The sequence below is a fragment of the Rissa tridactyla genome, chromosome 2 (genome assembly GCF_028500815.1).
Source record: "Rissa tridactyla isolate bRisTri1 chromosome 2, bRisTri1.patW.cur.20221130, whole genome shotgun sequence".
Taxonomy (NCBI): domain Eukaryota; kingdom Metazoa; phylum Chordata; class Aves; order Charadriiformes; family Laridae; genus Rissa; species Rissa tridactyla.
The window spans coordinates 104,904,670-104,929,449 of record NC_071467.1 but is presented as its reverse complement, the minus strand read 5'-3'; the positions used below and the strand labels follow the sequence as shown (position 1 = coordinate 104,929,449).

Here is a 24,780-nt window from a genome sequence, read left to right as displayed (position 1 = left end):
GATCTGAAACAGAGCATCTGTAGATTAAACAGATCTTGAGCTTGTTATCTTATACCACAGCAATAAGCCTGGACAAGAAAACCCAATGTGAACTCTTTGAGCTGCAGTTACTCAGAGAAGTTTTTCATTTTTTTAAACAGGCTGCATGGCAGCTGGATGAAAGCAGCGGTTTGAAGTGCATTCTCCTTTTTCTCTTCCACTGTACATCCATGTATGATCAACTCTTTCATAATATCTGGCTTCCCTTGAAATTGCTGACCTGTCTGAGGAGAGAAAAGAAAAATAAATGCTGTCAAAGCCAGTCATCTGTAAAGATCAGGTAAGCTGGAAACGCAGTCTCAAAAACAAAAAGGGGGGGAAACAGAGTTACGTGAAATAAATGTGAAACAATGTTATTTGGGGACTATCAAAAAAAACTTTGTCACAGCTAAGAATCATCCAGGAGATGGCACATATTCAGATATCAAAAAAGCTAGGGCCTGGAGATCAGAAATGAACACGACAGTATCAGACGCAGTGGTGTTTTACAGACCGGTTCTGTTCTGCCTCTGCTCGTCTCGCCTCCCTTCACTGGGATTGCAGCATCCCATCCCACTCTTAAGCCTACTGGTAACTTCCCCAGAAAGATCAAAAAGCCAAAGTGGTTGCATAGTTCATAAAACAGAAAGGCAAAACCCATGGGGAAGAGTAGAAGCAAGCTTGACCACTTGTGCTTGCCAATTGCATTGTTTATTTACCATGACAAGTGTCTTATGAATCTGCCAGCAAACAGCCTATCAACACAAATAAAAAATAAGAATTCAATAAGGAATGCACTCAGAATAATGATTTTTAAGGATTTCCATCCCACAGCTCTTAACACAAGAGGGAAACAATTATCAGGAGTCATACACCAAAGGGTAAATGGCAGCCTGAGTGTCTGGGACTGGCCAAGCGGTAGGCATTCATTTCTATTTTAACAACAGAAGTGTTGACTCCCACAGACCGCTGCTGCTGTGACAGAAATAGAAATGCACAAAATGTCAAGCTCTTAAACAAAGCAGTCAGAGGTACCAATGAGGAAGTTAAAGTTCAGGCATCCAAATCAGAGTGACACGCAGAGGGCACCTGGCTGTCTTCTGTTAGCCTTCCAACGCTAGTGAGTGCATAGGGCTTGTCCCAGCCTGCTCCCTCACAGGTTTTTCTGCCATTCTTTGTTACAAAATGCCAAAAATACAATTTTTTTTTTTTTTTTAAAGTATAATTTCCAGCGGAAACTTTGCAAGCAGAGAGTCTGGGAGAGGAAAGACTGAAAGACATTTCCCCCTTTTCTTGCAATACGTTTCAGTGGTGACAAGAAGAAAAATACTTGAACTGACTTTCCATTGACCAAATATGCACAGTTTTGCTGCTTATCAGCTGCTGGAATCATGTTCTTCAGCAAAGACTCTTTGAACTGACTAAACTGCCAAATTTAGATTTCAGTTTTGCAGAAAGGCCTGTGTTAGCAGGATGCAGTAGCTCTGCAGCAGCCCCACAGCCTGCCCCCCCCTTGCCTCCCTTCCCCCAGCAGAGGTGGGGGGGGGATCTCCCGCAAGCCGGGCACCAGACCCCATTCCCACCTAGGAACGGGGAGCTTCAGGGTAGTTGTAGTTCTCAGGCAGGGGGGAAATCCGAGTACAGATGAGGCGAATAATGGCATCCGGCCTGGAGAGCACTCTTGTGCACGTTCTGCAAGACACAGTACTTTCTTGCTTCTCCCCCAAAATCGTCTGTAACGAAACCATGTCCTGGGCAGTGTTTCCCCTCTTCCGTGGCAAACCTCATGGCTTTTTGATGGTAGATGAAAAAGACTCCCATTTGTCCTGTAAGCCTTCACAACATACTACAGGGGCATACAGTGGTGTTGCTCTGTTTCAGATGTTTTGGGCCCAGGAGGGGACCAGGATGGCAAAGGTAAGAAAGCCCAGGTGGATCTCCTGTTCAGGACTTGTCCATGTGTGTGGTGGCACACAGGTGTTTGGTGCAGCACCATGCAGCCCGGCATATCTGTATTTCTGTGTCTGCTCTGAGCTCCACCGTCCACTTTCACACCCTGGATTCTTATCAAGTTTCTTTCCTGTGTTTGAGGTCCTGCGTGGTGGCAGAGACCACGAGACAGGAGTCAGCAGCAGTGATGAATGATTTGGCTCTTGTGCTTCGTAATGAGGAGATGGTATCTCAGCGTATCACTGCTTACTGTTTCGCTTTTAAATATTCATTGAATTATTCATTATTTCTTTCAGGAGGCACACACTCCATAGGCTATAATAACCATGTGGAATCTACCAAGCAAAAGTCGCACTGCTAGCAACGGACATACCAGGCTGCATGTCAGCTCTTCAAATCTGTTGTGCTGCCTAGGGAAAGAAAATAGGTGAAGTAAGCATTTTGGTGGCTCTTTCACTCTACGTGAACTGTGAAAAGTTAGATGAAGAAACACAGAGTTTATTTTGAGAGAGTTCAGCTCCCTTCCCGGAAAAATTGGCCATCAACGCAGCTATTTGGAGTCCTCTAACTGACAGCCTCCACCTCTGTGTTTTGGGGGTAATCATTAAAGCCTGGCTTGATCGTTGCTCAGGAAAAACGACGTGGTCTCCAGCCAAGCACTCAGGCAAGGCAGATTCACTGTGTGAGCAGCACTCGCTCTGCCTCATCTTCAGCATACTTTTCTCATTGATTCCTGCCTGTTTAAAAGCCTCAGGCTAGGACAAAAACATCAGGCACTCCCTTCGGTGCTCAGTTCAGAATTTAAGAAGGTACAAGATTTCTCTAGCACAGCTGATTCTGTCTTTCCATTGGCCTGTCCAATGAGAGAGATGATTTTCTTTCCATACCATGGGATTTATGCTGGGTAGGTATTTTATTGCTTTAGTCCCAGATATTTTCTAGCCATGAGTTTTCAGTGGATGGGGATTTTTGTTAGCTGTCCAGGTGTTCCCTGGCGTTCAGGACTTGGTCAAGGGCTGGGTTAGGTGCTTCTGCATTGTAGCATTTTTGCTTTGAGTTGTCTGCTTCCTCTTTGGGAACACCACGCTCTAGAAAATGCACCTGTGTTTATTAAGTCTTGGCTCCTTAAACATAAGCTTAATATTAAGATGATAGCTTATTTCAGTGATATTAATTGTTCACAGTATAGGGGACAGAGCATCTCTCATACAATGGGAGACTGAGAGCTAGGATTGTTCAGCTTCAAGAAGCGAGTTCTCAGGTGGACTTTAGCAATGTTTATAAACACCTGGTAGGAGGTGCAGAGAAGACAGAGCCTGGCTCTTCTCAGTGCTGCCAAGTGATAAAAAAAGCAACAGGCAGAAACTGAAACACAGGAAATTTTGTCAGAACAAAAGAAAACACTTTTCTGCTGTGGGGGTGGTTGAACACTGGAACAAGTAGCTGAGAGAGGTTTTGGAGTCATCTTCTTTGGAGATATTCAAAGCCCGACCAGACACAGCCCTGGGCAACCTGCTGTAGCTGACCTTGCTTTGAGCAGGAGGATTGGATTAGACAGCCCATGGAGGTCTCTTCCCACCCCAGCTGTTCTGTGATTTTTTGGTTGCCATTGCAGCTTGTCATCAGGCCAACAGGAGAACCCAAGCTCCCTTGTGCCAGGTTTTCCTTTGTCAGGAGCCACCCTGTATTCCTAGGAGCCACCTGTGTTCCTAGACCAATCTTTTTGGCCTGATTGCAGCCAAAGATGTATTAAGCTGCCTGGAGCCCATCAGTAGCAGCTCCTCCTTCCTTGCTGTTTGTTTGAAGCCTCTCCTCAGAATCAGGTGACGATTTTCAGTTACAAGTTAGTGATGTCAATGAAGTTAGTACAGTCTTGTGAACCACAGCTGTGGACTGCTGCAAAATCCTGAATCAAAGTTTTCCACTGAAGAAATAAATAGGAGAAATAGAGAAGCCTCCCTCTCCCGAGGCACACACCAGCGGAGACACTCACAGACTTCTTGGTCTAGCACTGAAGCAAGGACCTAGCACCCTTGAAACCCTCATGTTAAAAAGAGAGTAAATACTGACTTCTGCCTTTAGTGTGGGAGCCAGGAACAGACGTATGTGCAATATTACTTTATTTGGAAAGCCACTAACACACCACCAATAACAAAAAGTTTATAAATCTTGCAACTGCAGAGGGTTCAACAAAAAGCTACAAATATTGCTTGAACCTGCAGAATAAAACAATCATCACTTGAAATTATGCCAGCTTGTCCCAGGTAACTTGCTGAAAACTGCACCAGCCCATGGATCCCAGCCGTGGAACTTGTCTCCTTTACAAGATACCACAAATCTCAACACATCTGCTGTAGCACTGCCATTTTACTACACTTATTCCCACAGCTTTGTTTTCTCTCTCTTGCTTTCCTTACCTATTCCTTGGAGCCAGAGAGTAATTAACTGAAATAAATTAACTACAAGCGTTCTCCTTTAGAATTTGTTTTCCAGGAAGTTTGAGCACAGCCCACCAGGTAAGATGGACCTGAAGAACATACTACCAAAAAAAATTCAGAAAACTAGACAAACATTTCTGCGTTTTTATTCTTACAGTTTGAAGTGTGATGCTTTGTTGGCTAGGTGTTTATGAGAATGACTGGTTCTTTCACCATAGCAGATTTTAAAGTACAAATGAGTGCAGCGCAGCAATGTACAGTGATTGAATGCAAGAAAAACATGCATGCAACTCATTATTCCTAGTTGATGAAGATTTTCTTCTGGTTTGATAGGGCACATTCTATAGAGCTTTGAAATCTTTAAACATTTTGTCTTCTCTTATCCCCTTGCAGAGCTAGATACAGGACAAAATGGCCAAGCATTGGGCAGTATACTTATTTCTTTCTCTTTGCTGAGCTTTTATTCTACATTTCTTGGCTTTACATGTGTGAGCAAGGCTTAAGGGTAGATTGGCTTTCATAACAAATAAGTAATATGCTGGACAGAAAATAAGATTTTGGTGAGATGTGCATCTTGTTTTTCTAATTTCCCTGGCATGATGCCATTTTTGTCAGTGGCTTTTCTGACTCACATGAGAAAGGAGACTGTCGCCCTCCTTGAGTTACACATTTCAGAGAGCTTTAGTAAACTTCTCGCCGTCAGCCCCTCTGCAGCACAGCAGCATTCCTCAGCAACTCCGCTGGAGAAAGACACGAAACGCGTTTTGGAAAGACACAAAACGCATAAACGCTTTAAGGGCAAGGTCTTAGAGTGGTCAAAGAAATCAAACTGATTGGCTAAAAAGAAGCAGAGGAACTTTGTGCCCTCGTTTCCCCTTCAAAATTAGCACCTTATAGGACCATGTCTTCAGGAAAATAACCAGATTGGAGGGGTAACTAGAGCATTTCTTTACATTCAGTCTGAAACTTAGATCTGAACAATACACTTGCAGTGTCCCAGAGCGTTTGGGAACAGTCACAGGAAGCAATGAAAGCTCTTGTGTTTTTTAAAACTGTCACTGACTGATCGCATTGATTCAAACATGCAAGTGGTGTAGCACATGCTCACAGGGGCACCAATCACTTAAGTTCAGCTGCCTGTCTGATTCTGCCAACATTAAATAACAATTACTGCCAGCTGCATATTCCTAACCAGGATTAACAGGACTGCAGCAATTGGCAGCCATTGAAGGTAGGGGACCAGGTCTGAAAGCCCCAGAAGTTCCTTTCCCATCTGTGGTTATATATGCAGTACATAAAAACTAAATCAAGGGATTCTGCAAGTGATAATAGCTCATATTGCTCAGATAGAGTGTAATGTTCATTTATTGTCTTTTACAGCTATAAAAGCCTTGGTAGCATAGCAGAGAAAACTTCCCACCATGATTCCCTGGGAAGCCAGCGGAGGCTGAGGCAGAACGCTGATGAGGGCGGGGAACAGGGACAGAGCTGCTCCCACCCACCTGCTCTGCTGCCATTCTCCAGATACCCCCTGAGCTGCTTCTTCCTTCCGGTCTTGTCCCGCCTGGTCATTTTTAAGATTTCCATCTCTTCTAAATCTGGTTGCTTTTGTTTTGTTTTCCTCATCATCAGGTTTGGAATGGCTGTTCCATCCCTGGACACCCTGAGTAAGCGCTAGGCCATCTCTCTTCTTGGACAAAGCCTGATTTCTGTGATATTAGCTGTGGCAAGAAGAGATCAACTGCCCTCACTTGCTTAACAAGGGAGTAAAAGTATTAGGGCTGACAGCGAGTATGGTTTTGGTTGGTTTTAGATGAAATCTAATCTATGAACGGCAAACCTAGTTTATAGATGTACAAGCTAAACAAGACGCAGAGGTAATCAACTTTGTTCTCACTGTTTCAAAAGCCTAATATGTAGGCTGTTTAGGTGTTGGGGTTTTTTTCCGTTTTTTTAACCTTTAGGTAGAGGCAGGACAGTCCCACATATTCTGTGGATTCATTTACCAAGTACCAACTAACAGGTTCCTGTTGTTCATTCAAAAAGTGAAGAGCTTTGTTGCTAAGTTGCAACAAGTTCACGGTTAGCTTTGACTGACAGTGATACTCCACGTGAACAGTTTGTGATGTGATAAATACCTTTCACTCACAGGAAAACAAACTAAAGCATCTACTTCAAAGTGCGTCTGCCCCGTGGAATTTAGGAAGAACTCCTGGAAAGCCTGAATAAGGCACGCTGAAATTTGTGGGATTATTCACCTACTTCAAGTTAAGGAAGTACTAACGTGAGCTACAGCTTCAACACATATCCTAAGAAAAGTGATGCACTTATGAGATCCTGAGCCTCATTCAATGCAAGCTCTAAACAGCTTACAGGAAAATCCTACGGACATTCATAGCCCATATCCTCTCTGTGTTCTTACAGGCAATCAATCTTCAGAATATGCTTCAAGGGGATTATTAAATTACATACAGTGAATTTCAGTGTTCTTTGCTGACACAAACTCCTCTCTTCAACCTAAAAATCCTTTAGGCTATTTTTTATATTCTGGAGCCTATACTCCCTGTCTTTTAAATCTTTTTGAAAAATTAGGGCAACATACTGCAGTGCAACCTTCCTTACATTGTCTTTCTTTATTTACCCATTAACTAATGGAATTAAATATTCTTTATTTCTGGTAGAATTACTTTTTACTACCTTGTTAGTTATGACTTATTTTGAAGCTCCAGCCCTTCTGACTCTATGCTATTATTTTTTACTTGCTTTGAGCCAGGAAGCTTTATTCTCGCTTTTTATGTGACTCCCCATCCATTTCCAAATCTCAAACGGTTACTAGGGCGTTCTTGCCTTGTGGGAAAATAACAGAAGATTGGCAAAAGGGATTGTAAACGTGCTCAAGTGACTTGCAGCTGAGGTGTCGAAAAACACATATATCGTACTAATTGTTATTTGGCCCTGTGTGTTGCACAAGTAGAACATCTGTGTGTAGGTAACACAGGCCTGTGGCAAGATTCAGAGACAGCCTGAGAACATGCTCGAGATTCCTGCCCTGTTGTGCACAATGGTAAACTATGCTTGCATGTATCCTTGATAAACAGGTGAAAACAGCAGGGTCAGTGATCCTCTAGCATGGACCGAGCTCAGCGGTGCCTACGTTCCCGCTTGTGTGCTTCTGCCCGGGTGCTGCTTTGGGCATCCCCCGGTTGGCGAAGTAATGAAAATAAAATTTACCCTGCATTTCATTCATGGTTTTGTGGTTTTTCCTGCATCCTGCCTGTGCTGGCTCACACATCCCTGCTGCTTTTTCTCTGCCTTTGAGTTTTTAACACGTTTTTTCAGTCATGATCAATGCTTTGCCCAGTTCTGCTGAACAGATGAGCAGTTCTCCATTCTTTTCTGGTTGCAGTTCCCCTCGCGCAACTGTAAATTTCTGAATATTAAAATAAATAAATTTATTTTCTTTCAAGGCTGTAACTTTATTCACCTTTTTGTGGAAAGAGTTCCCCCATTAGACAACAAGCTCCTCTAGAGGATACTCTGTCCTGGTTTTTGTGCACTAAAGGCTGCTCTTTGAACACCACTATCATTATTTTGCTTCCTTCTTCCTTCCTGACCTTAGAATAACAGAGACCATCACTTTGTGATTATTTTTATCCAGATCACTCAAAAAAAATATAATTATTTCAACACAGAAACCATAATTTTATTTGAAATAATCAACAGAACTGCAAGAATTTTTAACTCAGTGCTGCACTATGTATGTTTTCTTATTATAAAACTGTTTTCTGGTTGAAAGTCCTACAACTGCAGCAGCTTGAAAGCTGTTTAACAGAATGTCACAAATAGCATTTTTGGTTTTCTTACATATCTTGTGCTAGTAAACCTCCCCACGTGTGGCAAATCTATTAGTCTGAAAGAGGATGTGGTAAACAGTCTGTACCAAACTAATCTTTCGGTATCTATGGCAGTCTTTTTTTTTTTTTTTTTTTTTTTTGCTATTGGCAGCCTCCATTTTGAAGGGAGTGGCTTTTTCACTTCATTTCAGTTTATCAGTAGTCTGACTTAGAGTTTTGTCATCATTCGCCTCCAATTCATTTACCTCTTCCTGTAATTCATCCTCCAGCTCATAGTCCGAGACCGACTCAGTATTATCATTCCAGTAATCAGCTTCATATCTGTCCAATAAGTATTTCTGTGGCGTAATGTCATCATCAGGAGGATTCCTTGTTTTTTTCTTTTTCATTTTCTTTTTAATCTTAGAAAGCTGCTGCTCCTGCTCTTCTGTCCAGGCAGCGCTTTCTATATCTCTTGACACTTTCAGTCTTTTGTAGTCCATTATTTGCTTATTCAGCAGTTCATGATCAATACCAAAAAGGTTAGACCGCATGGGTGAATCTGAAGATTGAGTTGTTGAAGAGACCAGTTCACTGTGGAAAGGAAAACAGATGTTATAGTTTTTTCCCCCGTGGATATTTTAAGGGGCAATGCTAATTGTGACAACTTGAGTTATCACAGAAATAACCTGGAGTTTTCAGTTCAACTTTATTAATGCACCGTGTTTGACATTGTGCTCCCTACTGTACCACCTACCTACCACCGTACCATGTGTCCAAGGACAGGCTGTGTATAAGCCTGTCAGCGTGTCAACAGATTTAATGGGAGGAAGCCAATAAAGCAACTATATTGCAGATAAAACTGTTTGTTTCTGGGAAAAGGTGTACATAGGTAACAGAGTGAGCACTGCACCTGGAAGCCCCGAGGACGTTAAGAGTTCTCCCAGGTCTTCCAAGAAGTGAGAAGCAGCAGCCTGTGCCCAAAACATGTCAGACAAACGTATGAACGACAGCATACGGCACCTTAAGCTGGACTTCAGTATTTCCACAAGACACAAACAGAGGAAGACATTAGGTGCCCTGTGGGAAAGTCTGTCACAACAATGATTTCCCCCAAGAAGCTACTTCTTATTTGCACCTGATGAACTGTCCTGTGAGATGTTAAGGCACAAAAGTAATTTCCACCAACAGACTGCAGCACACAAGTGCAAGGCTGTGGGCTTTGAGAGCATCCAGTCCACCGAATCATTATTCCAATAGATTGTTCAGCCCTATCCCTCAATACCAAAAAATCCCTCATAGAAGAATGCTAAATTAACTTACTTTTTTTGTTAAGTTAGGGAGATTTGTCAGTAAACTTGTAACTCCTTTATAAAAAACCAATCTTATACCAGAAAAAAAGTGGCCAAGTAAATGCAGAGCTTTTATCCTCATGAGAAAATTACCAGCAAGAAACAAATATTACTGCTGCAAAGCTTTTTTAAAAATGTAATTATCACAAACACATTGAGTCTTGAATTCTTAGAAAATCTAAAAAAAATTTCTCTCATAAAAGTGAAGTACGAGTATTGGGTCTGCATGTAACAAGTCTGATGACTATCACTCAGAGTATAGACATCAAACACAGGTAATTTCTAAGAATGTGTTCTAATATCACCTGATGGGTTAGTTGCCTCTGAAAGCGTATACACTAGACTGTTACAACTGACAATTCAGACATTCTCTGACGCTTAACAGAGGTCTTATATATAAAAAATAGACTTTCCCTTTCCATATTTTCAAACCCGTGGTCTGCAGCAAAATACCTATGTACAAGAACCAATGACAAAATAGCCTATGAAAATGTGTCTGCACTAAAATATGAAAGTATACCAGAGCACATACAATAAGAAATATTTTCCCTTAATTTTCATAAATGGGTGTAGCTTTGGTAAAGAAAGCTTAAGCCACAAAATAAAATGCAGTCCTCCACATTTAACTTCTGGGATGATTACGTGTTAGTTTTGTCCTAGGCTATCCTGTAGCCTCTTCTGTTAATAAAAGGGCCCAACTGATCTCTTTAAAAGCTGAGATGCCTTTTAAGTGAGGTCTTCCAAAAAGTCTTTCTTCTACTTTCTATTTCCTCATAACACTATTTGCTCAGTTCTGAGAGAACAACAAAGTACACATCTAATTAAAATACACTGTCATGTCAAATAATACCCAGTTTAAGTTGGCCAACAGAGGTGAAAACGGACACTTGTATAATTCTGCTTCAAAAAACCCACCTAGAATCATTTTGAGATATTTCTTCTTCTTCTGGAGGTCCAAAATCAGCCCTTGACAATAATTCCTCAATCTGTAAACACATGAAGACAATACACATTAAAGGTCCTGTATTAAATTTACTTTGCTCACACTTACACAAGAAACAGACAAGTACCTAACATCAAATACTTTACTTTCTACATGTTTGGAATATTTAGCAAAACCATTTCAAAATAGCCTTTTCCTCCATTTACAGGAACTGCTTACACTTCTTGCCTGGGAAGTTTGTGTCAGATAGCATAAGTGATCCAGGGATTCCTACAAAGCTTTTTTGCCTTATGTACGTTCTGAACAGTTGGCTAGGGATTGTGTGACATACATAATTTTTGTTTTATTTGGTCTTACTTCAGTCTTGCAAATCCTTTTTTATAACATCCTTACACTGAGATTTTTTTCATGTCTTCCCCCTTTCTGCAAGCTTATATTTCTATTACATGTAAATATTGAGTTCCCAACTCCCTTTTAACATGGCACCTAACCAGTAAAAGCTACAAATCTAGTATATTCAGTGCTTAGAGACTGTACCTAATTGTGAAAATTTTATCTCATTTGAAATTTTTATTCCTACTTTTCTTTACATTACTTCCTTTCCAATTCAGCATATTATTCTGGAGTTGAACTGGATGGCCCTTCCCCCTCTTCCAATACTTCAAAATTAGGTTCAGCTACGTTACTTCAAGCCCTGTTATTCGAATATGTGGATTACACAAATCTGATGATCTGCAAAGTGTGAAAAGATCATCCATCTAAGTGGTTCCCAGTACATTCACTGACAGAAGCTATACGAGGAGGGGTTTTGCTTGTCTTAAGTGGTTAACTTTCTTGGTGCCTGCGCGCTGAACTTGAAGGTAAGATAGTCTAGGGGTTTTCTTCATCAAAAAGAGTAAGTGGTCATTTAACAAAGTCTGACAAACAGTGATTAATGGAACAGGTTCCACAATAACAGACCTGAAAGGCAGGACCTGCAGGAGTAGATATTTGTACCTCCATCTAAGTGTGTTAATAATAGAGTAATAACAGTAATGACCAAGTTATCACTTGTTACTTCTTGCGTAGAAGTTCCTGTGTTGATTAGGGGGAGCATAATAATGAATAGAAACAGCTTTCAGGAGTGTTTAGTTCATTTCTATTCTCGTGGGTTTTGTTGATGCTAATGCAGGTGAAAAACATTTGCACCGTGGATCGGTATATTGGCATGAAACTCAGAATTTTTCTGGCCACACACAAGCAGTTCACTGCATTTCTAGATGGTCTGAAGTTCTTGTTATCCCTCACAGCTCTGCTAATACACGCTGTACGAGCCCATAAGTCACTAACAGTAATTGGTTGTAATAGTAACACATCTAAGAATAAGAGACTTCAGGGCACAGAAATACGAACATGCTCTTTTCAACTAATGTTCTTTCCATTCACATCAACAGCTTGAGGAGACATTTTTCATTAAATTCCACTCACTGGTGTCATCTTGCTCTTCTAGAAATCTCACTATTTAAGATATCTCACTTCACAATCTTAATGACAGCAAATTCCTAGAAAACATTATTCTAGCAATATTTCAACTACTTAAAACTGCCAACGCCTTGACAGAAAACGTGAAATAGTAAAGATAATTTTACAAGTGAAAAAAGAAGTCATATGAGTGAGCTTACACCTTCTGCACAAAGATCTGCACTTCCCTAGAAACATTTTAACAATACACAGACAGAAAAAGGTTGGGGTAAAAAAAAAAAATTAAAAATCACTAATTAGATTTAATGGAATTTTAAAACCATGTAACATTTAAAATGTGGAAGACAGCTCCTCAGACTTCATTTCAATAATTACGTACACCAGGCAACAGACAACTGCTTACCCTTTACTATTCCTTAAAATTGTAATTTCATTTTTCACGTTTTCTTTATTGGCCTAATGATCTGGCCTACAAGCTTCTCTGAAAACTTCACTTCAGAAATTTTAATAGTAGCATCCAAAAAAGTTCATAAGGCAATAGCTACAAGGATTCTTTTACGTTGTATATAAGCATCAGTCTTACTCAAGATTCTTTGCTAAAATGCACTGGAACATGAAGAGGAAAGGGTATAGACACAGACTGATATTTCACGTAGACTGGTAGAGCAATTGACTGATCAGTTCTCTCCATATTCCTAAGCATTATGGCATGCTAAGTCACCATGTTTGCATATCATTATATTTGTACATCGAGTCAAAGATTACAATTACCTCTTTTACAACTGCAGCTTCTTTGTCTTTTACAAATACTATTGGGGGTACGTTTCCTAGAATCTGCTGACTCATCAGAAGATACCTGGCAAAAATACAGCATTCACCATATAAGTAACAGTACAGCACCTCCAGGACAGATAAAATACATTAGATTAATTCCAGCAGTACTGCAAATTTAAGGATATGGTTTGCAAAACTTACAGTCTGATGTGTATCCATTCAGGTTAGTGCTAAGCAATACATCACTGAAGAATCCCAACTCTGAATGTGTAACTTACAAAAACTACTAGCTGCAGATCCCACTGAGTATCAGTGATATTAGATTTGTCTCCTATACGCACAGGCTGGAGCAGGTCTTTCACCATTTCATTTGTCTTCCTGTATCCCCACTGTAGCGGTGAGAGCAGTTGAGGACAACGCCCTCACAGCAGGACAAGACAACTAGTCCTACATGCTAGCTGCAGGAAGGACTGACAGGGCTCCCCTCGTCTTCTTAGCAGCCAGCAACATTCCTTCCCAAAGAGCGGAAGCTGTTGGAAGCAGAAGAGAGCAATGTGCTGGAGCAGGAATTACACAGCCTGGGGAAACAGGGGGAAAGGAAATGGCTCTACAAGTATGCTTCAGTGCCACCTTTCCCATGGTGTGAAGTCCTGATCCTGCAACAGACTGGCTGGATAGCAGAGGGTAAGCCAAGGAAAGAGGGAGAGGCAAAAATCTCTATGATATCTTGAAAACTCACTGGACCCTCTGCCACAAATGGGTAAAAGCATCACAATGCAAAGTAGCATCCTGACATTTGTTTTTTGTTATCAGTATTGTGAAAAATTTCTATAATATCGGTCACCCCTTCTGGAGGTACAAATTATCGCTAGCTATCAGAATTCCACAGTGAATCGGTAAGAATATACTTGTTGTAATTGCCAGTCCTCTTGTGCAGCATCATAGTCTGGCCTACTGTTAACACACAGCATGTCCAGCCCACTATCACTAGTACAATGAAGTGAAACTTCATCCAGGCTCCTCTTTCTTTCTGCTCAGCCCAGTCCTATCCTAGGAAAACACAGAAGCCAAATAAGCCAGCTGTGCTTCATCAGGACAACACACAGCTGGTCTGACACAGCCATCCTTCCTTGTGAGGCTCATCACGGGAGATACTTTGACTCCAAATATCTAAAAACCTAAATCAGATATAGACTGTTAGAAATACTTAAAAAATGGTACTAGTACATGGCTGTGAATTTATGAAGCGGTCTAGTTGTTTGTCCCATAGCAGTACCGTATACGTGGAGCACTCTTCTGCAGTACACTTTCAATATAACTGTCTTTCTCCGTAGTGGCAGCAGGATTCCAGTACACACGACATGCTGAAAAGTTTGATGCCAGGGACACCTGCAAAAAGACAGTTTCTTTAAAATGATACATACACATACTTCATATACAACAAAGTCTCTAGTTCATGAATAAGCATACGGTGACCCACACTGGATATGTAAATTCTTAGGAGAATCTCTTATCCCATCTCTGCTCTTAAGAACCATAAATTACATGGTGCCTTTATAGAGATAGATTTTAGCACCAAGTAAGATTTACATTCAGTACCTGAAAGGACTTTTTCTATTTAGGCAAGTTACTGCCTAATCTCCCGTTTAACCAGAATTAAACGCAATTGAAAACGCATGGTGTGCAGGGGCCAAAGCACACATGAGATAGACCAAAACTTCCTGAAGAATAAACTTCTGAAACAAAAATTGGATTCTGAAAGATTTCTGTAACAGTCATTCATGGCATCTAGCAGTGTCTTACAGGTTCTCACTGTGAGAGTACACTCAGCAAACTTCTAATAACCTATCTGGCTTAACCAAAGGAAGGAGCCGAGGAAGAGGGAGGATTGGAAGACACAGTTCAGGGATCATCTTCAAACAAACAGGTGGCTACATATGTCAGCAGAAAAAGACAACTCCAGTAATGTTATCGAGTGAATAAAAGTTTAATGCATCAGGCCTGAAGCATGATTCTTATCTGTACTACCATTATACCATTACCAGTGACTGTAACTTTCAATACCGAAAAAAACAAATTCTGATGGATTGCAGAAAGCCTACTAGAAGATTTCTTTTGATAACGGAAGTAACGATATCAGACCGGAATCAGCTCAAGACCAAATCAGGACTAAGTCTCTGCTATGTCCCAGTACAGCACGAACACTAGGCACTACGCACTTATAATAAAATCTGGACTGTATTTGGAAGAAGGCTGTTTCTTTCCCTCTCTCATGTTTTAAATTGTTTCATTTACAGCAGTGCCTCCTGAAAGTGCTGTGGCTTGCCTGCACCAGCCAGTATTTTTATGTGCAGGCACAGCATCTGAGTTAGACAAGCAGTCCTCAAAGCCGTAGAGAGACAGAAATACTATATGAAGGATACTGCACATACAGAGACAAAAGATTCATCTTGCCCATGTAATTTTAATCACTTGCCTGAACACAGAATGAATTCAGTTGTCAAAAACATCTGTTTCGATCATAAATGACAAACCCCTTGTCACAGATGCACCTTTTAGGTGCCATTTTTTTTTTCCATGCTTCTAACTTAACAAAGTTAAGTCCATCAAGCTTTTATGCCAAACATTGGCATCATCTAATCTTAACAAAATAGCAAATGTAGAAGAAAAAACTACAGACAACAAACAACAATGTGGAGACTGTCTTAGTTCCTGAATCAGAGCTTCAACATCCCTTTCGAAACCACAAATTATGACAACACTAGCTACAATTACCTAAGAATTCCAATTCTTTCCGGAACTTTGCTTGCCAATGCCATTTTGTTAAGCTTGCAATTTTTGAACTAAGCTCACACCCCACTTAGGTCTTCTGCCTGTGTAAGAATGCTGTTTGTAATAAATAGAATCATGTTTGTTAATCAAATCAGGCTTTCTTAAAGGCTGGTGAAAACTTACACTGTTTCGACTCTTCACATACTTAAATTGCAGGCATCCAGCGTGTTATCTGGTGCACTTTGATACCTCAAGGCCTAAATCACAGGCATCCGGTGTGCTGTCTGGGGCACTTTGACACCTCAAGGCCTAAATCACAGGCATCTGGTGTGTTTTAACACTTCAAAGGGAAGAGCTAATTTGTGAGATAAGCTAAAAAGAGTCTCCCCAAGGACACTGATAAAGATGAGGAGCCTTCAGCCTCACGACCATCAGGAGGCAGGACAAGACCGACCCCCTAGCAACACGTCGCTTAGACACGGAATATACCAGGATTGACACATATACGGGAACCAGAAGAGTATATAATCAACTACTTTCGGGGAGTGGGTGTGCGCCATTGGCGGAGCAAAGACTCCCCGGCCGCCCAGCGCTGTTTTGCTTGTTGCCGCTTGCTTAATAAACTAATTTGATTAATTGGACTGGTTCCTGTCAATTATTGGGCCTCAATCTATAACACTGTTGAGGGACACGAGGAGGTATCAGCTTTCCCACAGCTGCACCAAGAAGGCTCTTGGAAAGATACACTTCTGTTGGGAAGACCAGGCTCCTCCTTCTGAAAGGGCAAGGCAAACAGTACATGTCCGAGTAAGAAAACAAAAAAAGTCATACCAGGAGAATCACCATTCAGTTGCCCTAAGCTGCACTGGCATTATAGTGGCAAAGGTCTACTAAGCCACGTACAGCAGCGGCAAAGCCCTCCTAGTGTACAAGGCGAATCTTGCTGTGCTCTGGCCACAACAGAAGCAATGCAGTAAAATTCCTGCACACATCACAATACCCAGAGAAGCTCCTTTAGCGTGCCATGCCCACCTCAAGGCGTTGTCAGAGCAGCTGAACACAAGCTGTAGCTTTGGCACTTGCCTTGCAGATTTTCAGCTTGAGATCATAAAGTTCCTGATTAACTTCACAGGTAGTCATCATCTCTGCCACAGCTTTATGAATAAGACCATTCAAGACTCTGCAGCGTATGTTATCTTCTTTCCTAGTTTTTGTCTGCTCATCTTTCATTACAGAGGCCAACTTGGTTGGTTCATACATCTTTTAAAAAAAAAAAACAAAACAAAAACCAACACATTAATCAGTAGTTACAAACTTGGATTTGGCAATTATATACAGTTTTGTGCACTTTATTAAGTATGCTCTTAGAATGCCTTTATTGCAGTTGTGATGGTTTTATATAGTTCTTATGTACCAGGTGTTTCAATAAAGAATATTTCTGTTCACAAAATCTTTGACCTTCATGTATTATGGCCAAGGTTTCTTAGTTTCTTTATTATTTTGTAGCGAGTTATGCAGCTCAGTAAGTCCGTTTTCTAAAATACAGTATGTATTAACTGTAAAGCATTGCTTGTTTCACAAAACAAGCATAAAAACTTGTTTTCCATAAAAGTAAAACTAAACTGGTATACAGAAGTCTTAATCTGGATCAGTTCTCCACGACGTCCTCGAGAGCATCCAGGAGTGTTGGTGCTGGCGCGGGTGAAAGACCAGCACAGAAGAGGAAAGGGCCACGGGGAACCCAGTGGCTTCTCTTGACAGCAGTCCTGGCATGTCACAGTGCAACTGGAGCCCTAGTGTCCATTCGCAAAATTCTGCTATTTCTCCCTCAGAAAATGCTTTTCCCAAAGTTAGACACAAGCTAGTTCCTCCCGGCACAGATAAACCTTAAAAGCTCGCACTTACCATTTTAGACCCCAGGGTCGGGCTGTCGTACCAAAACTTCTTTCTTTTGGAGAAAGGAAAGGAAATTAGCTTTTATCTTTCGGCAGCTCAGAGAAACGACGGGTTCCCCGTGCGACGGACACGCCGCTCGCCCGCAGGCGCAGCGCAACACGCGGGTTTCCAGCCCCGCAGCGGTGCGGGGAGCGGCGCCTCCCGCCCGCGGCTGGGGCTGCACCGGGGGGCCGAGGCGGGGGACAACAGCCCTGCGGCCTCTTTAGCGGCCGGTGTGTCTCGGCACAGCACTGAGGCACCGCTGCCGAAGCCCCACGGGCAGCAGAGCCGCCGGTCGCGGGGCGGCTCGGGGCGGGCGGCTCTGCCCCACGCTGCCGGGAACGCGGCAGCGCCCCGAGCCCCACAGCCCCCTCCCGCAACCGCGCCCGGCGCCCACAGACCGCACCGCCGGGCACCGGCACGGCCTGGCGGGGAACGGTACCGCCTGCCTGGGGCACGCTGGCCAGGTCGCAGGCGGCCCACACCAGCGGAGGCCCGGCGGCCCGTCCGGCCCCAGCCGCCTCACCCCGCAGCTTGGCCCGGCGCCCCCGCACCTACTTCTTTTTACGGAGCATTTTCTTCAGCAGGTTCCTGGAGCCGCCCAGGGCGGCGGAGCTGCGCAGCGCCCGGCACCATCCTGGCACCGGCACCGCCGCCGCCCGGGCGCCCCACATGCTGCCGCAACGGCGCGGCCCGGCACGGCCCAGCGGCCTGGAGCTCCCCCGGCGCGGCGGCTCCGGCGGTGCCGGCTCCCCCTCGCGGCGCGGCGGCCCGGGCCCGAGGCGCCCCGGCGGAGGCGGTGGCACGGGCCGCGCCGGCCGCGGGCGGGAGGGAAGGCGGGCTGCCTTTGTGCACAGGCATGAGGCGACACTGGGGAGCCGCAGGGCCCGAGCTGGGGGAATCAAAAAAACAGAGAATGGTTTGGGCTGGAAGGGACCTTAAAAATCACCTAGTTCCAACCCCCCTGCCCTGGGCAGGGACACCTCCCACTAGATCAGGCTGCTCAAAGCCTCATCCAGCCTGGGCTTGAACACCTCCAGGGATGGGGCATCCACAACTTCCCTGGGCAACCTCTTCCAGTGTCTCACCACCCTCATAATGAAAAATTTCTGCCTAATATCTAATCTAAATCTCCCTTCTTTCAGTTTAAAACCGTTATCCCTCATCCTATGGCTACACTCCCTGACAAAGGGTCCCTCCCCATCTTTCCTGTACTGCAACGTTGCTGTAAGGTCTCCCCGGAGCCTTCTCTTCTCCAGGCTGAACAGCCCCAACTCTCTCAGCCTGTCCTCACAGCAGAGGTGCTCCAGCTCTCAGACCATCTTTGTGGCCCTCCGCTGGACCCATTCCAACAGGTCCATGTCCTTCTTGTGCTGAGGACTCCAGAGCTGGACGCAGCACTCCAGGTGGGGTGTCATAAGAGCAGAGTAGAGGGGCAGAATCATGTCCCTCGACCTGCTGGCCACACTGCTTTTGATGCAGCCCAGGATGCAGTTGGCTTTCTGGGTTGCGAGCACGCATTGCCGGCTCATGGTGAGCTTCTCATCCACCAGCTCCCCCCAGGTTGGTGGATGATTCTTACACAGAGACAGGCCAGCCCCATGCAGGCATAGCTATGCACAGAGGCTTTTGTCTGGACCAGTGAGTTCTCTTGGAAGTTAAAATAAACCTGGTTGTGGCATTTCCATTAAAGGGCTACCCCAGCAAAGGCCTTGCAAACTGTTCCCCAAAGACAAGCATGGCTGCTGCAGGAGCGTCAGGAACCGCTGGTCCAACACATCGTCTGAGGCCTCTGCTGTGCCAGGCGGTGCCTTGGGGACACTAGAATACGATTGAAACGTCGTGCAGTTCAGTGTTAGGTTGATGGGCAATTTTAAGAGGAGGTGAGCAAAATTGATTACACCAATGCGAGACTCTGGACTTGACTTTTTCAGTGAAGTCTGTGACAAAAGACTGCAGGTTTCCACATGGAATCGCTTTTGCTATTTAAATAAATTTGCACATTTTATCTGTATAACACATGTGTTAATTACATGAAGAGTGATCAAATTACTGTTTTCTCAGGCCAGGATAAACACTAATAGCATTAACATTAAATGCAGGCCATTTTACAGTAATACTTCATTAGGGATAGGAAGACCGGTAAGACCCGCTTGTATGCTTTCTATCATGTTTTCCATCATAAGGCGACGTGTCTTTTTGGTGGCACTTCCAATGTGAGGAGTTATTATAACATTCTTCAGCTTTAACAAAGGGTGATCCCTGTGAAAGGAAAAGAAATACGGAGCTGTTCACTCACAAAGAATCTGTTATTTCGTCACCTGAAGGGAGCCAGGGAAATACTTAAAACAATAATTAAAAATAAAAACTAATTGCATGATCCAAGCATACTCAGAGGAGTTGAAACTGCTCCCTAGCTTGTGGGTTTTTTATGCAACAAGTCCTCCAAATGAGTCAGTGTGAATTTTGTTTGGCTAGGATGGAAGGATTGAGGACACCGTTTCAGCAGGACTAGTGCACATACGTCATGTGCTCCTACATGCTCACAAACTTGTACTTAGTTTGAACCACACACATACACACTCATTTATATTTAACTTAAATACATGTCCTACCTTGGCAAAGGTTCAGGATAGGTCACATCCAGAGCAGCTGCCTTAATAACTTTGTTTTGAAGGGCTTCCACCAAAGCATCCTGATCCACAACCAGACCTGGTTGGCAGTAAGAACGATACCCTTATTTTCATATTCCTCACTGTTCCCGCACCATCCTTTTGGGCATGGTGGTCAGGCAAACAGCAGGGCTAGCAATGTTCACAAAGCAGAAGCGGCAGCAGAGAGAGGGTGGTGAAGCGGGAGGAAAAAGCTTGGGTAGGTGCATCAGAGTTGGACAGCCAGGAATTCTGAAAGGCAGTAAGTACACGTAAAACAAAGTACAACGTGAGACTTCGGGGTGGCCTGTGCCACCTTGATGTATGTTAGAAACAACACTGCCCTACATAAATGAAAAGCTTAAGAAGGAGATTATACAAATATACACGGGCTCCTGACACTCCAAGCTCACTAGTGTTTTAGAGACCTACTTGCTTACAATTACGGAAATGCTTAAATGTTTTGCTGAGACGTGACCGCAGACATCTAAATAATCTAATAATTTACCGAAAATTTTGGAGTGACAGGCTCTATATTAGAGTTGGGTTTTCCCAGGACTTTTTATGCCAGCAAACCATAATGCAGTTTCATTTATTCCGCACCTTACCTCTGCTGATGTTAATGAGAGTAGCTGTGGGTTTCATCAGCTCCAGCTCTCTCTTCCCAATCAGTTTGTGTGTCTGTGGAGTCAGGTTCACAGACAGCAACACAAAATCAGACCGCTGGAGTAAATCATCTATCTTCTTACAGTAAATAGCTCCAACAGCACGTTCTTCATCCTTGTTTCTGAGGGGGAAAACCCAAAATTAAACCCCAGTAGTAAGCAACAAGAAAAAGTTCAAATAACCATTAGAAAAAAAAAGGTTTCTTAAATGTTTTCATCACTCTGTACTGCAAAGCAGGTAGCTAGGTATCTGACTGTAACGCAATAGAAAAATGCTAAGCTGTTTCCCACAACACCAAGTGCACTATAGACAAACGTGCAGTAAATATACGTGTGAGGATGGAAAGTAAGAAATGAGTATCCTGCAAATGCACTGAATAAATAATAAAATAAATGCATTTGTGTCACAGCTTCTCGTTGTAACGGAGACAAAACAGACCTTCCGTGGAGCTGCAACCAGCTTTACCTCTGATTCCGGTTGTGGTACAAAATCTTCATTTCAAAGGCTTTGGCTCTCTCGGCCACTTTGTAGCCAATGGTGCCCATTCCCACGATCCCCAAGGTCGCCCCAGAAAGCTCATCCCCCAGCCAGTCAGCGGGGAAATACTCCGTGTCAGGGGAGACTGCCATCTGATAGCCTTGGCGGAGGGAAAAGAAGGAAAAGTGCCATGTAAAGCATAACGCGATTCCTGGAATCATTCCTTTTTTTTTCCGCTTACTTTTTATTATAAGATAAGGCAGAAGCAGAGGAGCTGCAACATAATGTTATTGCATTTCTGGACAAGTGAATAATGCTGAACTCTCAATGTGGCATCTGACATTGCTTTCTTGCTTAGGATAGAAACATATCCAGCCCCTCTTTGGCAAGGTGAGGGCAAAGCAGCAACCTCCCTTCGATGCACATCAGACCCCTGCCCATCATCTCTCTCTGCCGGCAGTACAGATTATTGTGCCGTTGAAATGCACCTTGGCAACACAGGTTCTTATTCATGGTGGTTCATCAGCAGGGCTAATGAAACTGGTGGTGCCGTGGATGTCACCTACACCGTAAATACTGAATGATGCAACTGATGAATCAGTTGTAGTACCATTAAGACTTTCAGTAAGGCCAAAATACGATTCCCAGCCATCTTGATACACCAAAGTTGGCAAGAAAAAGAAACACAGAGGATGGTGGACAGGTTTTTCTGGACTGCTTGTTCGTAATGACTCAGGTACATGCCAGCTTGGCAAAGACAGGTTTCAAGCCTTCTTGAAAATACCTCCTTTTAATCCCTTTTTATTAGAACTTGAAAAGCAAGACCGCAGTGAACAAGCAGAACAAGTAACTGGCTACAGGCTGAGGGAGAAGAGGCCTGAATTTAGGGCTGTCTGAAAGAGGAACACATCTACCTTGCTGATACGCCTGTTTGGAAATGGTATGCACTACCTGCAAGTTATTGTCAACATGACAGATTTGTCTTAACTTTTTCCTCATCCCTGTATTTTCTCATATTTCTACTCTTAAGCTTACCTTTGCGTCAGCACACACTTTCTAACCGCATGTTTTGAAAAGTCACCTTTTCTATAAAAAGACTAAAACCATTTCAATTATTACCTTCCACAAGCCTCCTGGAAGATGCCAGCATCAAAGCCATCCCCATGTCTGCAGTGTCAGTGGAAACAATAAATGGAGTGTTGGACAGTTTCACACCATAGCTGGAGAGGAGCTTCAGGTCCAAGTGATCTATTCCCACTCCAGAGTTTGCAACTATCTTCAAGTTAGGCAAGCTCTGGAGCAGCTCTTCATTAATAACTGGTTTGTGATACCACATATAAATAGCTCTGATCTTTTCAGTGAGAAATTTCTTGTTTTCAAGATATTCTTTCATGGTGATGAGATGAAAGTGTTTCTCCAGAAATTCAATGTGGTCTTCGTATACTCCATGCTTCCCTCCTATACAGTCAGTTAGCACATAAGGCAGTTCCTGACCCTCCATGCCCTACAAAAGCAATGAGAAACCAAAAGGACATCAAGTGACCCATTACACCTTTTTTGAAAAACAGGAGTTGATTGGCTCCATTCCGTGCTGTTTTCCCCCTTGATGACAGAGTTGGCTAAAGATATTCACTCCCGCATGCAGAACTTTTCTTCTGTTCTTTCTGTTATTCAGAAGGATGTTCAATTTTTATATCATCTTGTTAATAAGACAAGAAAACATTGTTTCTGGCACACCAGCTATGTTAACACTTAAACAAAAGAGCTACCAGATGTTAGTCCTGTTTGATATTCAATATTTAAAGGACAAAGTCTTGATAATTTGAGAATGTGGCGATGTGAGTGGAAGGGTTATTTTTTAGCCCCGAAGTTCCATCTTTGATTGCCACCTATGCAACCATATTAAGTAATTAGAATGAATGAGATTATCCCAGGAAAAGTCTTGTTTAGTATAACAGATCTATAATTTGTCAACTATGGACTTTGGAGTTATTAATTTGCTTTCTGAACATAGGTTTACGCTTTTTTCCCTTTGGTCTCCTTCAGGGTCCTGACAGCTCTTCACTCCACCAACTCTGGAAAGAATCACAGAATCACAGAATCACAGAATGGCAGGGGTTGGAAGGGACCTCTGGAGATCAGCTAGTCCAACCCCCCTGCCAAAGCACGTTCAACTAGAGCAGCTTGCACAGGAACACGTCCAGGTGGGTTTTGAGTGTCTCCAGACAAGGAGGCTCCACCACCTCCCTGGGCAGCCTCTTCCAGTGCTCTGACACCCTCAAAGTAAAGAAGTTCCTCCTCATGTTTACATGGAACTTCCTGTGCTCAAGCCTCTGCCCGTGACCCCTTGTCCTCTCACTGGGCACCACTCAAAAGAGCCTGGCCCCATCCTCCTGACCACCCGACCTTCAAGTATTTAGAAGCATTGATTGAAGTAGTTATAAGCATTGAATCAAGTCTCTTATCTCGGGTTAAAGACCATCACGCTGCCTCTCAGCTCCTTAGGAAGCGCAGCCCTAGTGCCAGCGCTACAGAAGAGACAAGCGTGTGCTGTGCCCGACGCCAGCTGGCGGTGCTTTTCGCCGGCCGCTCACCGGCAGGACCCCCAGCCCCGGGGCTGCCGCAACACGGCGCCGCTGCTCCCCCATCGCCAGTTTGACAGGACCACAGCTCCCCCCTCTCCTCTCCCAAGCCCCCGGGCCTCCGGAGCGCGGTGCAATGGATGCTTTCCCAGGCTTAGGGCGGGCTGAGCCCTGTCTGAAGGCGTGTGCAGGTGTCCCGGCGAGCCTGCAGGTGGGACTGGAGATAGGAAGGAGCCGGACCGGCGGCCGCAGGGCTCTCTCCGGCCCTGAAGGAAGGCAGAGAACGGGCCAGATCGCCTCCCATCCCGCTGACAGCCAGGGCGGACCGTCGGGCGGGGCGCGGAGACCCCCGGGAGCCCCCCGCGCCCCGCGCGCCCGGTCCCACCTCCCGTTGAGCCGCGGCCACCGAGGCGCGGAGGACCCCCCGGGGGGGCCGGCACTCCCGGTGCCCCGGGCCGGGGAGATCCCGCGGCGCCGCACGCAGCACTCACCGCGCCGGCCCCGCTCGCCGCCGCCGCCGCCGCCGGTCCGTGGGAGGGCGAGGGCGGAGCGGGACCGCCCCGCGCTGGCACCGCGCCGGCTGCCCAGGCCGGGCCGCCCCCGGGGCCTGCCGCCGCCCGCAAAGGTGCTCCGGCGGGCCGGCGGCTGGGGGGAGGCGGCGGGAGTTGCCCCCCAGACCCCTCGGGGGAGCCGGGAGAGAGCAACAGGTGCTCACAAGTAGTTGTGTGCTTGTAAAAATGCGTCGTGTCTCTGCGCTGTTACTCGGGATTTTGCATTAACGTCAAGCACGCTGTTTTTTCCACGCTGTCTTTGAGTACTGGCTGTGGCCTGGGCTCTCTTTGGTCATTACACTATTTAGAATCATAGCATCATAGAATGTGCTGGGTTGGAAGGGACCTTTAAAGGTCATCTAGTCCAATCCCCCCTG

At 44.3% G+C, this 24,780-nt stretch overlaps 2 protein-coding genes across 3 annotated transcripts; both read right to left on the bottom strand.

Annotated features, from left to right (window-relative positions):
- Positions 1–8,084: 8,084 nt before the first annotated feature.
- Positions 8,085–18,203, bottom strand: RBFA (ribosome binding factor A). The gene is made up of 7 exons (XM_054192209.1): positions 18,035–18,203; positions 17,447–17,489; positions 16,625–16,801; positions 14,046–14,158; positions 12,767–12,851; positions 10,507–10,577; positions 8,085–8,833 (listed from the first exon to the last, which is right to left on the bottom strand). Exons 1-7 carry the CDS (start codon positions 18,148–18,150, stop codon positions 8,443–8,445), a joined length of 996 nt encoding a protein of 331 aa, XP_054048184.1. The 5' UTR covers positions 18,151–18,203; the 3' UTR covers positions 8,085–8,442.
- Positions 18,204–19,357: 1,154 nt separating this feature from the next.
- On the bottom strand, positions 19,358–24,383 carry LOC128905530 (probable 2-ketogluconate reductase). 2 transcript variants are annotated; one of them, XM_054191744.1, is made up of 6 exons: positions 24,344–24,383; positions 22,390–22,774; positions 21,259–21,430; positions 20,736–20,914; positions 20,092–20,188; positions 19,358–19,738 (listed from the first exon to the last, which is right to left on the bottom strand). In XM_054191744.1, exons 2-6 carry the CDS (start codon positions 22,769–22,771, stop codon positions 19,585–19,587), a joined length of 984 nt encoding a protein of 327 aa, XP_054047719.1. In that variant the 5' UTR covers positions 22,772–22,774; positions 24,344–24,383; the 3' UTR covers positions 19,358–19,584. The 2 variants fall into 2 exon arrangements, with proteins under 2 accessions (XP_054047719.1, XP_054047721.1); XM_054191746.1 differs by lacking the exon at positions 24,344–24,383 and adding an exon at positions 24,238–24,309.
- Between the last annotated feature and the right edge of the window lie 397 nt (positions 24,384–24,780).

Coding starts and splice junctions, on each gene's coding strand:
- RBFA (XM_054192209.1), bottom strand. CDS start 18,150: ATGTGGGGCGCCCGGGCGGCGGCGGTGCCGGTGCCAGGATGGTGCCGG. Junction 16,802..17,446: donor CGACCCTGGGGTCTAAAATG/GTAAGTGCGAGC, acceptor TTTTTTTAAAAG/ATGTATGAACCAACCAAGTT. Junction 14,159..16,624: donor TCAAGCTGAAAATCTGCAAG/GCAAGTGCCAAA, acceptor GTCTTTTTGCAG/GTGTCCCTGGCATCAAACTT.
- LOC128905530 (XM_054191744.1), bottom strand. CDS start 22,771: ATGGAGGGTCAGGAACTGCCTTATGTGCTAACTGACTGTATAGGAGGG. Junction 20,915..21,258: donor TACCACAACCGGAATCAGAG/GTAAAGCTGGTT, acceptor TTTCCCCCTCAG/AAACAAGGATGAAGAACGTG. Junction 19,739..20,091: donor TATCCTGAACCTTTGCCAAG/GTAGGACATGTA, acceptor TTCCTTTCACAG/GGATCACCCTTTGTTAAAGC.